The sequence below is a fragment of the Apodemus sylvaticus genome, chromosome 15 (genome assembly GCF_947179515.1).
Source record: "Apodemus sylvaticus chromosome 15, mApoSyl1.1, whole genome shotgun sequence".
Classification (NCBI taxonomy): domain Eukaryota; kingdom Metazoa; phylum Chordata; class Mammalia; order Rodentia; family Muridae; genus Apodemus; species Apodemus sylvaticus.
In genome coordinates, this window is record NC_067486.1 from 40,099,069 (window position 1) to 40,114,235 (window position 15,167).

The 15,167-nt window shown below is 36.2% G+C and overlaps 1 protein-coding gene across 1 annotated transcript; it reads left to right on the forward strand.

Moving 5' to 3' along the window:
- The first annotated feature begins 1,260 nt into the window (after window positions 1–1,260).
- LOC127665905 (olfactory receptor 5AC1-like) lies at window positions 1,261–2,187 on the forward strand. The gene has a single exon (XM_052158523.1). The coding sequence runs from the start codon at window positions 1,261–1,263 to the stop codon at window positions 2,185–2,187; it is 927 nt and encodes a 308-aa protein (XP_052014483.1).
- Window positions 2,188–15,167: the final 12,980 nt, after the last annotated feature.

The window sequence follows — 15,167 nt, forward strand, 5'->3', positions numbered from 1 at the left end:
AATATGCACACATAGATACAATTTCATGTATAATTATCATTTATATAAGTTAGTTCTTATGAAATTTTAGTTGACTTATACTTCTCTTTCTCACCTAGTTCCCTCAGCTAAGGCTCTATCACATACCATAAAAATCAGTATTATTAATTTATTGTATTTTTCCATATTTTTAAATCAAGTGGATATTTTAAAAATTATAATTTATTTGGTTGCAGTGTCATCATAATTATTTTTACTTCTGTATATTTTGGCCCCCTGAGATAGTATACATTTTGGTAATTCTCAATACAATTGATTATAATTTTTTGTGACTGATTTTTTTTTTAAATTCATCATGACATATCTACATGTTTCTATTCATTGCACCTTGGACATAAATGTATTGCATATTCTTTGTGTATCTTTTTTCATCTAGTGTTGCTTATATTTCCAGAGTATAACCAATGTTAGGTTGACTAATAAATATATGTAATTTAAATAAATATATGTAATTCAAATAAATTGGATTGTCAAAGTTGCTTTCCCAAAGGCAGTTGCAATTAGTAGTCTACAAGTAATACAGGAAAGCATCACTCTCCTCACCTTAGTCATCAACAAGCACTTTGATGCATTTTAATTTATGCTAATCACATACATGAATAGGGTACATGTGTGTGGTGTGTTTTATTTTCATCTAGGCATATGCAGTGTGTATAATAAAAAAGTGTCTATATATTTCCACATGAATAGATGACAGCATAACCTATTGCATGAATTACCATTTTCTACAGAGTAAAAACATGCATTTTAAAATTCCCTTTATTTACAATCTGAGATTTGTATTCATGCCTAGCCCACTTCTTTATTATAAAATGTCTTAGTATCTCTATTATTAAATCTTTAAACTACAGTTTAATATCACTAAGACACATTCAACTAATCTGTTTATGCTGTTGGTATAGCAATCTGTTTTAGTCACATGAATTTTAACAAGTTATTCAGTTCTAAGTGCTGCAAAGACATATTGCATTTGTTAGATTTATAAGGATTTTCACTAAGTGTATATATTACTTTGGGTGTATTATTGTTTAATTTTCTTTTTATTAGGTGAAAGTTTCGGTGCATAGTAGACAAATACCAAAATGTTAAAGTCTGGCATGAGAAACATCTATTTGGGATAGTTACAGTGATATCAACAATTTTATAATTCTTCTGGAACTCTGTATTTACTGATTTTTTCTTTCTTTCTTTCTTTTTTTTCAGTGATTATCCATCTCAGACATGGTAGAAGAAAACCACACTCTGGTCACTGAGTTTATCCTCATGGGACTCACAGAGCATCCCACACTAAAGGCCGCTCTGTTCCTACTGTTCTTTGTCATCTACCTCATCACCATGGTGGGCAACCTTGGACTGATTGCTCTCATCTGGAAGGACCCTCACCTCCACACCCCCATGTACTTCTTCCTCAGCAGCTTGGCCTTCGCTGATGCATGCAATTCATCCTCTGTGACCCCCAAGATGCTTCTCAACTTTTTATCTAAAAATCACAAGATATCCCTGATTGAGTGCTTTGCCCAATTTTATTTTATGGGTTCTAGTGCAACCACAGAATGCTTTCTCCTGTCTGTGATGGCCTATGACCGCTATGTGGCCATATGTAACCCCTTGCTTTATCCAGTGTTTATGTCTAATAGACTCTGTATTCAGTTTATTGCCGTGACATACTTAGTTGGTGTCCTGCACTTGGCAATTCATGTGGGTTTGTTACTTAGACTGACTTTCTGCAGATCCAACATTATACAATATTACTATTGTGAAATTTTACAACTTTTTAACATTTCTTGCATTGATCCAACAATTAACATGTTTGTGCTTTTAGTCTTTTCAATTTCTATACAAGCCTTCACCTTCGTAACCATCTTGGTTTCATATATCCGTGTCCTCTTTGCCATCCTGAGAAAGAAGTCTGAGAAGGGCAGAAGCAAAGCCTTCTCCACCTGCAGTGCCCATCTGCTTTCTGTCTCTCTGTTCTATGGAACTCTCTTCCTCATTTATGTTTGTCCTGGGTCTGGGCCTGTGGGAGACAAAGAGAAGATGCTTTCTTTGTTTTATACAGTGATAATTCCTCTGCTCAACCCATTTGTTTACAGTCTGAGAAACAAAGAGGTGATAGGTGCTTTTAGAAGAGTAATGAAGAATAACTGATCCTTGAACAACTTTGTTGACAAAGCTCCCTCACAATTATATAAAAAATAAGACTAAAACATTAACAGGAAAAAAAATGGGTCCTAAGAACTGATCAGAATTCTGTCATTTTGCTGAAGGGTCAGTATCCTCTTCTGGTATGTCCAGCTTTGAAATTTATGTCTGATACCCTAGTGATTCCTTTCATACCGGCTCAATGAAGTTCTGGTAGCACAGGTCATGAACACCTTATCTGACTGGTGTGAGGTGAAATCTCAGGGTTGTTTTGATTTGCATTTCCCTAATGATTAATGATGTCGAACATTTCTTAAGGTGTTTCTCAGCCCTCGGAAGTTCTTCATGTGAAAAATCTTTGTTTAGTTCGGTACCCCACTTTTTAATGGGGTTATTTGGTTCTCTAGGTTCTACCTTCTTGAGTTCTCTGTATATATTAGATATTAGCCCTCTGTCAGATTTAGGGTTGGTGAAGATCCTTTCCCAATCTGTTGGTTGACGTTTCATCCTTTTGACAGTGTTCTTTGCCTTAAAGAAACTTTGTAGTTTTATGAAGTTCCATTTGTCAATTCTTGATCTTAGAGCATAAGCTATCGGTGTTCTATTCAGGACACCAATGTGCCCATGTCCTCAAGGGTCAGCCCCAGTTTCTTTTCTATTAGTTTCATTGTGTCAGGTTTTATGTGGAGGTCCTTGATCCATTTGGAGTTGAGCTTAGTACAGGGAAATAAGAATGGATCGATTCCCATTCTTCTGCATGCTGACCTCCAATTGAACCAGCACCATTTGTTGAAAGGACTGTTTTTTTTTTCCCCACTGGATGCTTTCAGCTCCTTTGTCGAAGATCAAGTGACCATAGGTGTGTGGCTTCATTTCTGGGTCTTCAATCCTATTCCATTGATCGGCTTGCCTGACATTTTACCAATATCATGCAGTTTTTATCACTATTGCTCTGTAATAAAGTTTGAAGTCTGGGATACTGAATCCCCCTGAAGTTCTTTTACTGTTAAGAATAGTTTTAGCTATCCTGGGTTTTTTGTTATTCCAGATGAATTTGAGCATTGCTCTTTATAGCTCTATAAAGAACTGGGTTGGGATTTTGATGGGGATTGCATTGAATCTGTAGATTGCCTTTGGCAATATGGTCATTTTAACTATATTAATCCTGCCAATCCATGAGCATGGAAGATTTTTCCATTTTCTGTGATCTTCTTCAATTTCTTTCTTCAGAGATCTGAAGTTCTTGTCATATAGGTCTTTCACTTGTTTGGTTAGAGTCACCCCAAGATACTTTATGCTGTTTGTGGCTATTGTGAAGGGTGTCATTTCCCTAATTTCTTTCTCAGTCTGCTTATCCTTTGAGTATATAAAAGCTACTGATTTGCTTGAGTTGATTTTGTAGGCAGCCACTTTGCTGAAGTTGTTTATCAGCTGTAGGAGTTCTTTAAAAACACCCAATTATATTCTTTCAGCAAATTTAGTTGTGAAAAATAATCATATAATATGATTAATTTATTGGACAGATAACAGATATGCTTTATTCTACTGCTTAGAAACAGCTTACTTTTGCGATATCCAACAAAACTGAAAGTTCCAACAAAACTGAAAGCTCCCTATAAAAATGTAGCTTTATGGTATCTTTTAAGGATATAGGTATATGATGTTTTTTTTTGCCATGTTTTTTTTTATTTGATATATTTTTTACTTACATTTCAAATGATTTCCCCTTTTCTAGCCCCCCACTCCCCGAAAGTCCCGCAAGCCCCCTTCTCTCCCCCTGTCCTCCCACCCACCCCTTCCCAATTCCCCGTTCTGGTTTTGCCGAATACTGCTTCACTGAGTCTTTCCAGAACAGGGGGCCACTCCTCCTTTCTTCTTGTACCTCATTTGATGTGTGGATTATGTTTTGGGTATTACAGTTTTCTAGGTTAAGATCCACTTATTAGTGAGTGCATACCATGATTCACCTTTTGAGTCAGGGTTACCTCACTTAGTATGATGTACTCTAGCTTCATCCATTTGCCTAAGAATTTCATGAATTCATGGTTTCCAATGGCTGAATAGTACTCCATTGTGTAGATATACCACATTTTTTGCATCCACTCTTCTGTTGAGGGATACCTGGGTTCTTTCCAGCATCTGGCAATTATAAATAAGGCTGCTATGAACATAGTAGAGCATGTATCCTTATTACATGGTGGGGAATCCTCTGGGTATATGCCCAGGAGTGGTATAGCAGGATCTCCTGGAAGTGAGGTGCCCAGTTTTCAGAGGAACCGCCAGACTGATTTCCAGAGTGGTTGTACCAATTTGCAACCCCACCAGCAGTGGAGGAGTGTTCCTCTTTCTCCACACCCTATCCAACACCTGCTGTCTCCTGAATTTTTAATCTTAGCCATTCTGACTGGTGTAAGGTGAAATCTCAGGGTTGTTTTGATTTGCATTTCCCTAATGACTAATGAAGTTGAGCATTTTTTAAGATGCTTCTCTGCCATCCGAAGTTCTTCAGGTGAGAATTCTTTGTTTAACTCTGTACCCCATTTTTTAATAGGGTTGTTTGGTTTTCTGGAGTCTAACTTCTTAAGTTCTTTATATATATTGGATATTAGCCCTCTGTCTGATGTAGGATTGGTGAAGATCTTTTCCCAATTTGTTGGTTGCCGATTTTTCCTCTTGATGGTGTCCTTTGCCTTATAGAAACTGTAATTTTATGAGGTCCCATTTGTCAATTCTTGATCTTAAAGCATATGCTATTGGTGTTCTGTTCAGAAACTTTCTCCCTGTACCGATGTCCTCAAGGGTCTTCCCCAGTTTCTTTTCTATTAGCTTCAGAGTGTCTGGCTTTATGTGGAGGTCCTTGATCCATTTGGATTTGAGCTTAGTACAAGGAGACAAGGATGGATCAATTCGCATTCTTCTGCATGCTGACCTCCAGTTGAACCAGCACCATTTGTTGAAAAGGCTATCTTTTTTCCATTGGATGTTTTCAGCCCCTTTGTCGAGGATCAAGTGGCCATAGGTGTGTGGGTTCATTTCTGGATCTTCAATCCTGCTCCATTGATCCTCCTGCCTGTCACTGTACCAATACCATGCAGTTTTTAACACTATTGCTCTGTAGTATTGCTTGAGGTCAGGGATACTGATTCCCCCAGACTTTCTTTTGTTGCTGAGAATAGCTTTAGCTATCCTGGGTTTTTGTTATTCCAGATGAATTTGATAATTGCTCTTTCTAACTCTGTGAAGAATTGAGTTGGGATTTTGATGGGTATTGCATTGAATCTGTAGATTACTTTTGGCAAAATGGCCATTTTAACTATATTGATTCTACCGATCCATGAGCATGGGAGGTTTTCCCATTTTTTGAGGTCTTCTTCCATTTCCTTCTTCAGAGTCTTGAAGTTCTTGTCATACAGATCTTTCACATGTTATGATGGTTTTTATAATTTAACCCTGTTTAATATATGCATTATTGGAAAAAAAAGTCACCATGTCCCTCTCACCCTAAGATGAATAGCCATATTTTCTCTGTGACAACGGTTCTTTCAAAATCATTACAAGTAGCTACATTTATTATCTTGTTAAAGTTATTTATAGCATGGCATGGTAGCAGATATTTTTAATTTCAATACTAGGGAGGAAGAGAGAATGGATCTCTGAAATCAAGGCCAACCTTATCTACAGAGTAAAGTCCAGGCCAGCCAGAACTACACAGAAAAGTATGTCTTGAAAAAGAAAAAAACAAACAAAAAACCACTTAAGGAAGAAAAACAAAAAGCAAATTTATATTTGTAGGAAATGTCAACAATATTGAATGTTTTTGCAAACATTGTAGTTTCCTTACCTTTTTAAAAAAAATTCTGTCTCTAAAGTGTACTGTTGATGGTAATATCTTATAGTCATCCTCAATGCATAATTTATTTACAAAAATACATGTTTTGTTTTTCCTAAACATGTTATATTTTAATGTGAATTCCCATTTTAAAATCTATGTCATTAGGATATCTTTTTCTATCCTTAAAATCATACATATGGGCTCAGTTGTAAAGTGCACTTGCTGCTCTTGCAGAAGACCCAAGTTCAGTTCTCAGCATCCACTTTTATGGCTTGCATCTTAGAACTCCTGTTTCTTGGAAATCACATGCCATCTTTGGACTCACATCAGCACCAAAACTCTCGCATGGTATGCACACACACACACTTCAAAGAGAAAAACTTAATCATTCACCTGTATAATCTTGGCTTAACTTGTGCTTGGGGCTCTTTAGCATGGCAAATTGAGGGACTTATCAGTGGAAATTCTTTGAAAATTCAAGCTTTGCCAAAGACAGTACAGACACAAGAGCTCAAGGAGCACTCAATGAATTACTTATACTGTAGTTTATCATAAACAAATTGGAGAACTTTAACATTAGACATGTTGAGCACTGTGGAGGCGGCAGCGGCAAAGACAGCAAGCAGCTAGTCCAGCAGAAGAGCCATCAGCAGTGGAACCAAGGTGACAGGGTCCAGGCAGGCCTTGCGCCCGATACCACTGACCTTCGCCTGCCAGTCAGGCTGCAAGTGGTGACAGATTTACAGCATCTTTCACCCCACAGAAGCCACATCAAAACTCTGCCTCCCGCCAGTCAGTTACAAGAGACTCTCTGCCATCTTGGATCTTGGGCACCAGAGAAATCAGACAGACTGGGGTATGCAAATATAACCCAAGGCCAACATCACAGGCATCTAAGCCCGACGGGCATTGGCATGCACCCAGGCCCAGGGCTGTTTGGGGGGAGGGGGGGAAGGGGCATTGGTGTGCAAACCCAGCCAGGAGGTTGTTTGCACAGCCCGGAGAGCACCACCAATTTGACTACTGGATGCCAGAAAGTTCTAGCAGCCAAAGAGCTAAGAGTCATAGCCCGAGGCTAACATAGCAGGAGTCTAAGCCAGCATCAAACTAAATGAAGAGAAACTTGAAGCAATCCCACTAAAATCAGGGACTAGACAGGGCTGCCCCCTTTCTCCTTATCTTTTCAATATTGTACTTGAGGTACTAGCTCGGGCAATTAGACAACATAAGGAGATCAAAGGGATACAAATTGGAAAGGAAGAAGTCAAACTATCATTATTTGCAGATGATATGATAGTCTACCTAAGTGACCCAAAAAACTCCACTAGAGAACTCCTGCAGCTGATAAACAACTTCAACAAAGTGGCTGGTTATAAAATCAACTCAAGCAAATCAGTAGCCTTCCTATACTCAAAGGATAAGCAGGCTGAGAAAGAAATTAGGGAAATGCCCCCCTTCACAATAGCCACAAACAGTATAAATTACCTTGGGGTGACTCTTACCAAACCTGTGAAAGATCTGTATGACAATTAAGACTCTGAAGAAGGAAATGGAAGAAGACCTCAAAAAATGGAAAAACCTCCAATGCTCACGGATCAGCAGGATTAATATAGTTAACATGACCATTTTGCCAAAAGCAATATACAAATTCAATGCAATACCCATCAAAATCCCAACTCAATTCTTCACAGAGTTAGAAAGAGCAATTCTCAAATTCATCTGGAATAACAAAAAACCCAGGATAGCTAAAACTGTTCTCAACAACAAAAGAAATTCTGGGGGAATTAGTATCCCCGACCTCAAGCAATACTATCGAGCAATAGTGTTAAATACTGCATGGTATTGGTACAGTGACAGGCAGGCAGATCAACGGAACAGGATTGAAGATCCAGAAATGCACCCACACGCCCATGGCCACTTGATCCTCGACAAAGGTGCTGAAAACATCCAATAGAAAAAAGACAGTCTTTTCAACAAATGGTGCTGGTTCAACTGGAGGTCAGCATGCAGAAGAATGCGAGTTGATCCATCCTTGTATCCTTGTACTAAGCTCAACTCCAAATGGATCACAGACCTTCACATAAAGCCAGACACTCTGGAACTAATAGAAAAGAAACTGGGCGAGTTCCTTGAGGACATTGGTACAGGGGGAAAGTTTCTGATCAGATCACCAATAGCATATGCTCTAAGATCAAGAATTGACAAATGTGACCTCATAAAATTACAAAGTTTCTTTAAGGCAAAGGACACCATCAAAAGGACAAATCGGCAACCAACAAATTGGGAAAAGATCTTCACCAACCCTACATCAGATAGAGGGCTAATATCCAATATATACAAAGAACTCAAGAAGTTAGACCCCAGAAAACCAAATAACCCTATTAAAAAATGGGGTACAGAGTTAAACAAAGAATTCTTACCTGAAGAACTTCGAATGGCAGAGAAACATCTTAAAAAATGCTCAACTTCATTAGTCATCAGGGAAATGCAAATCAAAACAACCCTGAGATTTCACCTTACACCAGTCAGAATGGCTAAGATTAAAAACTCAGTTGACAGCAGGTTTTGGTGAGGATGTGGAGAAAGAGAAACATTCCTCCACTGCTGGTGGGGTTGCAAATTGGTACAACCACTCTGGAAATCAGTCTGGTGGTTCCTCAGAAAACTGGGCACGTCACTCCTGAAAGATCCTCCTTTACCACTCCTGGACATATACCCAGAGGATTCCCAAGCATGTAATAAGGATATATGCTCCACTATGTTCATAGCAGCCATATTTATAATAGCCAGAAGCTGAAAAGAACCCAGGTATCCCTCAACAGAAGAATGGATGCAAACAATGTGGTATATCTACACAATGGAGTACTATTCAGCCATTAGAAACAATGAATTCATGAAATTCTTAGGCAAATGGATGGAGCTGGAGAACATCATACTAAGTGAGGTAACCCAGTCTCAAATGATTAATCATGGTATGCACTCACTAATAAGTGGATATTAGCCTGGAAAACTGAAAGATCCAAAACATAATCCACACGTCAAATGAGGTACAAGAAGAATGGAGGAATGGCCCCTGGTTCTGGAAAGACTCAGTGTAGCAGTATAAGGCAAATCCAGAACAGGGAAGTGGGAAGGGGTGGGTGGGAGAATAGGGGGAGGGAAGGGGGCTTATGTGACTTTCGGGGAGTGGGGCACCAGAAAAGGGGAAATCATTTGAAATGTAAATAAAAAGTATATCCAATAAAATAAAAATACATAAAAAACATTAGACATGTTCTCTAGGATGGTATTCTGAAAATTGAAAAATAAACATACCAGAAAACCAATACTACATGTATGTCCTTTTGTAATCTCACATATAGTTAATGCATAAGAGCCCACTGGCTTTCTTTTTGACTTTATTTTTTGAGAATTTCATACTTGAGTAATATATTTACAACATTTCTGCCTTTAGCTTTCTCCTCTCCTACTCCTCCTTACACTGCAAAGGGGGGTTTCCTATGCCTGTTAGATACTCTATGGGACAATTCAAGACATCCACTTAAATGGAATTACATTCCATTTAAACTTTCTCCATGGCTTTTTCAAATGCCCCAAGGATTACTAATCTCTCCTTTCTCTCCCTATCTTTGTATGAACACACATCATCTCTCCATAGTTAGAATTCCAACTCTAGTATTTTCTATTTTTCTTTTCATAAAACCTTTGTTTTATTATCTCCCCATATTGTTTTAGAATTCTTCTTCTTTTCCTCTTTGCCAAAGTCTCTTTCTACTTTTCTGGCTTGTTAAGCAATTCGGTTATACATTCAAACCTAAAGCCTCCAAGCTAAGATGCACAAAGAGAGAAAATGTAGCATTAATATTTTCCAGCTACATTACCTTTTCCCGCAAATTTTCATGATCCCAATGTTCTCTGCAACGGAATAGAATTCCATTGTGTATCACTAGCTTATTTCAATTACCCATTTAGCAGTTGAAAGACTTCAAAGTTGTTTCCAATTCAAGTAGAAGGATCTCAGTTTCCTTTTGGCCTTGCCAATGTGAAACAATCAATCTTAGCATCAACAGAGCTCTTCTTTAGACATGATGCTTGAAAGGTTTTCACTAAACTCAAGTGACTTTACAAGACCCTCTATATTAGGACTTTCCAATTTAATGTTTTCATATATGCTGTTTATGAGTTAAGGAATTGAGTGTTTTATATATTCATTCTATAATGCAGAAGAAATGCCAAATGTATACCTTATAACAATGTAACATGGTATTAGAATACTACTTTAAAAAGCAGCTATAGATTTTCGGGCTGTAGAATTTTCTTCAGAAAACTCAGAAGTTCTAGAAATGTCTGATATATTCCAATTTGTCATGGTACAAAGCTTCATCACAGCATTGGGGCTAGAGATGCACATGGGGCTGGAAAAGTATACAGACTAAATATGAAATGCACAGTAAACATTAACTCTTATCTCCAGAACAATTTGGAGTCACAAATCACATAAAAATGCATTCTCCCAAAGCTAATTTTGTGTAGTGTATGACTAAGGCTATTGTGTTTTATTTGCTTTAACCAGTTAAAAAAATCCCATATTGAAAACATTCTTGTAAATAAAAACCTATAATTTAAAAAAATTTCAATAAAATGGCAGGAGGATTGAGGAAGGACCAAAACTTGAAAGTCACCAACATTTTACTATCATACACTTAGTATTTTCCTGGGGTGGGATGGTCTTTTTTTTGTATGACAGTCAATGTGTTTATTTTTCCAACTTGGTCTGACATTTACATTTAACAGATGACATGAGAAAACTTCACATGTCCTCAGAAAGCTAGATACATCCCTGTACAGGGGAAGTTCATGCACAGTTTATGGTACTCAATACAGTCTATTCAAGCCAAAACAGCATGTGTACTAATGTAAATTTGTCCAGACTTTGTGGTGTAACATTGATTTAAAAGTTTGAAGTTTTATCAGATGAAGAGCTTTTACATAAAGGTAGTGATGAATCTCAATATCATGATACAAAAAAATTTGCAAGTACTTATGTATTTTTTATTAATAATAAACACCACTATCTAAAGTTTCCATTTAAAGGCTTCCCCATGAAAACTATGAAGGCCACAAGTTGAGCACAATGAAAAGGCTTGTATCTCAAAAATGTGTAGCTGACATTTTCATACAAAGTCATGGTGATGAGTCCCCAGACACTACAGCTGTTGTGAGAGTGTTTTCCACTGCATTCCCATTGTTCTTTTTATTCAGTCTATGTGCTATAACAAAGGCCAAGAATGGCAAGAGTGGTCCATCATGATTGCAGGATGCTGGCCTGCTGGTTGCTCCTGCCTTGCCAGGTTTATGATCTTAAAGGGAAACTTTTCTATGATGCCTGAAATAAAACACAGATATGGCTACTAAGTGTGGGAAACAGTTTATTTTTTAATATGTACTATGAAAGAGAATAAAAGAATTTAACTTTATGTTTAAGGATGACAATTTACGCTCCTGCTTGTGGCAAAGGGCTGCACTTATTCTATTTCTTTGAAATAGATGGAAGCTTTATTGTCTGGATTTTCATACTAAAGCCTCATCCACTATAATGACAAAATTTTATTATTTTTCTTTAAAAAAATCTACACATTTATAGTCTGAACAAATTATGTACTGGTTGTATGTATTTAAAACAAATGGCAAAATAAAACTTCTTAAAAGTTATTTGTGCTTATACAAAGAGCAACTACAGCAACAATTTCTAGGTAAAAGAGACTATTATTGGTGGCTATAAGGATAAGATTTATAAGGTAGTAAGGCATTATGCTGATCTAGCAAAGTGGCAGGAGTAGATTCCTTTCTAAGACCCATGACCTCACTAGCCCTGGCAAGCTGGCGAGGTCTTATCCTTACAACCACAAAGAAGTGAAGCTACCATCCTTTATCAAAGAAGCTTCTCTTTACAGCAGGTAGAGACCATCACAGAAAACCACATAGACACAATTCAGTGTGATCATGGGGTACCTAGCATCTATAGTTGCATCTGTTTCACAGCTCCTATATCTATGGTGTAGGGAATATTGCAGGAGAAAAGGGCAGAAAGATAGCAAGAGCCAGAACACCATGAAGTCTGCTGTGAGATAGTCTCTCCTAGAAAAGCTCACATAAACAAGATAGAAACAGTAGCAATATCAACTGACATGTTAGCATGGAAGGGGAAAAATCTCAGAGGGTTCCACACCTAGACAAAGAACTATAGGCAACTAATGACTGTTGGGAGAAGAATTAATCTCTGCCAGAAGTGAGCAACCTTATTGGCTGTCTAGTGTAATGTGGTCAGACTTGAAACCATTGAGGCACACAAACAGCAAAAATAAACATACATATATATAAAATCTGTATGTGCATAGATGTACATGTGCATATACACATATATACATATTTATATGTATATAACAATAGTAATATTCAAAGTCTATCAACTTCTATGATCATTTCTGTAAAAACATTTACATTTTTATTAGATTTCTTTGAAATCTGTACACAACTTTTATTTGCTACCTTCCTCTTATTCTCCTCTTTGAGATCTTTTACTCAAGTATAGTTCCTATGTTTTGAGCCTATCTGCCTTACTTTCCTTTTCTGCTGTTGTTGCTCCTGTTCAATGGAAGGGTATGGTGTCCTCCAAAATTCATGGATCACATCCAGGAAGATTCAACTTTCCTGTTCTGCTGTATGAAACTTTCTATTTTACTTTACTATTAAAAGTAAAGATTTCAGCTACTACACATCTCTTCTGATAGTTGTTTAACATTCCCCAATTGATTCCCTGATAATTCCAGGAAACCATTATATGTCATCTGGCCTCTTCCTCTGGCCATTATATGTCATCTGGCTCTCCCAGTATTTATACTTTCAAGGAACAGTTTTAGAATTTTTAGGTCAATTATGGAGATAGAAAAATATTTGTGTTTACTAAATATTAATAAATTTTTGCAATATTTTATAAACAGAACACACTACAGAATTAGTGTTATTGGTAATTTGGTGATTAGCTCCCAATGCCCAGGATAGCACTGACTTCCCCCTCCTGGGGAATCTCTGGGAAGCATTAGGGGAATTTGGAAGTGTTTAAAGAATCATTTTGAAATAAAAATAAGAAATGTTGTCTCCTTGCAGTCTTGATTTTCCACACAAATAATCCTGCTGCTCCTATACTTTTTGTGTTTCTTCATGAAAATTATCAGTGTTGCAGTTTGCTACTGTTTTAAAGGATTTAGGTGAGAGAGAAACGCTTTTCATGATTCTGTTTCAGTTTTGCAATGTGTTTGCAGGTAACAGAGCATATAAACAAGAACGTGAAATACTAAATAATCTTAAAGAAGCTCAGTACCCCCAAATATTTATTAACACCAGTGATTACCCATATGAAACACTGATAGACACTCATTGTTCATGAAGGCAAGAAAATTGTCAGAAGGTTTGAATGAAAAGTTCTAGTAATATAAAATGAGTGGATGTTTAGAACATGCAACATATTCAATTTTTATGCAAATTTTCCTAACGTAAATACAATCTGTTGCTCAAATATTACTTATTTTATGTTTAGAATATGAAAAGTTGGAATGTATGTGTGCATGTGTGTGCAATAAAAATTCTTTAATTTCATTAATAATGAGATTACGGGTGGTTAATGAATATGATGACAGTAATATACTTCTCATGTATCACTTGCTACTAAATTTATGAAGTGAAAATCTTACAAGACAGTAGTTATTGAACAATTGATATCCTTCTAGTAGGGATATTCTTACTTTGGTTGTTGGAGTTCATAAAGAAAATTGGATTAGTTAATTAAGGACAAAATTATCTTATAATTTTCAACTTAAAACATTTAACAATTAATGAAAAGAGGCCATGACATTGAAAGAACAATGTAAGACATATGGGAGGATTTAGAGAGAGAAATGGAAAGAAAGAATCACTGTCATTATATTATAATCTGAAAAATAACAGTAATAATAACAATATGGGTTTGTTCATATAATGGCTCTTTCAATATAATTTATAGTTAAGGATTTTGAAACTCATTCATTCTTTCTAAATTTTCCATAAAAATAAACTGGCATGTCACAATTGGTTACGTATGGTTGATTTTTAACTTTCAAAAAGATAGCATTTACTTATTTTAAAACTGCATAAATCCTGTTTTTATATTTTTTCTCAGAGTAAAATATGTTTATGTTCCTTAAGAATCAGTAATATGATTCTATAAATAACGAAGTTAGCACATGTAGAAATAATTTAGTTTTATACATGTACATATACATACATACCTCCAAGAATAGTTTTTCCTTTTCAAAAATAGTAAGCAAAACATAGCAGCACACATTTGTGAACCTTGCCATTGGGTGACAGAAGCAGAGGAATCACTGTGTGTGCAAGACTTAATCTACAAAGCAAGTTTTAAGCCACCAAACACTGCATAGTAAGACCTTATAGCAAGAAGGGAAAAAATTAGGAAAACTTAAGTTCTTTCAGATTCTATTGGTCATGAATAAACCCTTCATTTAATGGAAATAGTAAAATTTGCATTCTTAATGATGAGAGTGACAAAGCACACAGGAACAAATGGAATGTCACATTATCAAAATTACACAAAACATCTTTAAAGCTTTTACAGCATTTGAATTCTAAACATACACTGTAACAGAAAAAATTTATAACCTCGACACACTGAAAATAATTTTTGTTAAATTATCCACATTGGGTGAATTACTTTGAGAACATACTGTATACATAAAAGTAGACATTATTAGTACTGAACATTTTGTGTTTATATGTTTAGAAATATATACTAATATATCCAAATACATATATGTGTATATATTATATACATAAGAGTAAATAAATAAAAAGAGGCTGTGGATATGAGAAAGAGCAAGGAAAGATACATAGGAGATGTTGAAGAGAGCGAAGAAAATTATGTAATTATATTTTAATTAAAATAATGAGTTTTAAAAGCTAGACAAATAAGGATAAAAATGTATAAACAATAATGAAAGGAAGGCTCCCCTTAGGAAATCAATAGCACAAGTCACAACAATTGTATCATTTCTCTGACTATTCCTTACTTGCTCTTTCATTCTAGTGATTTGGGGTAGAC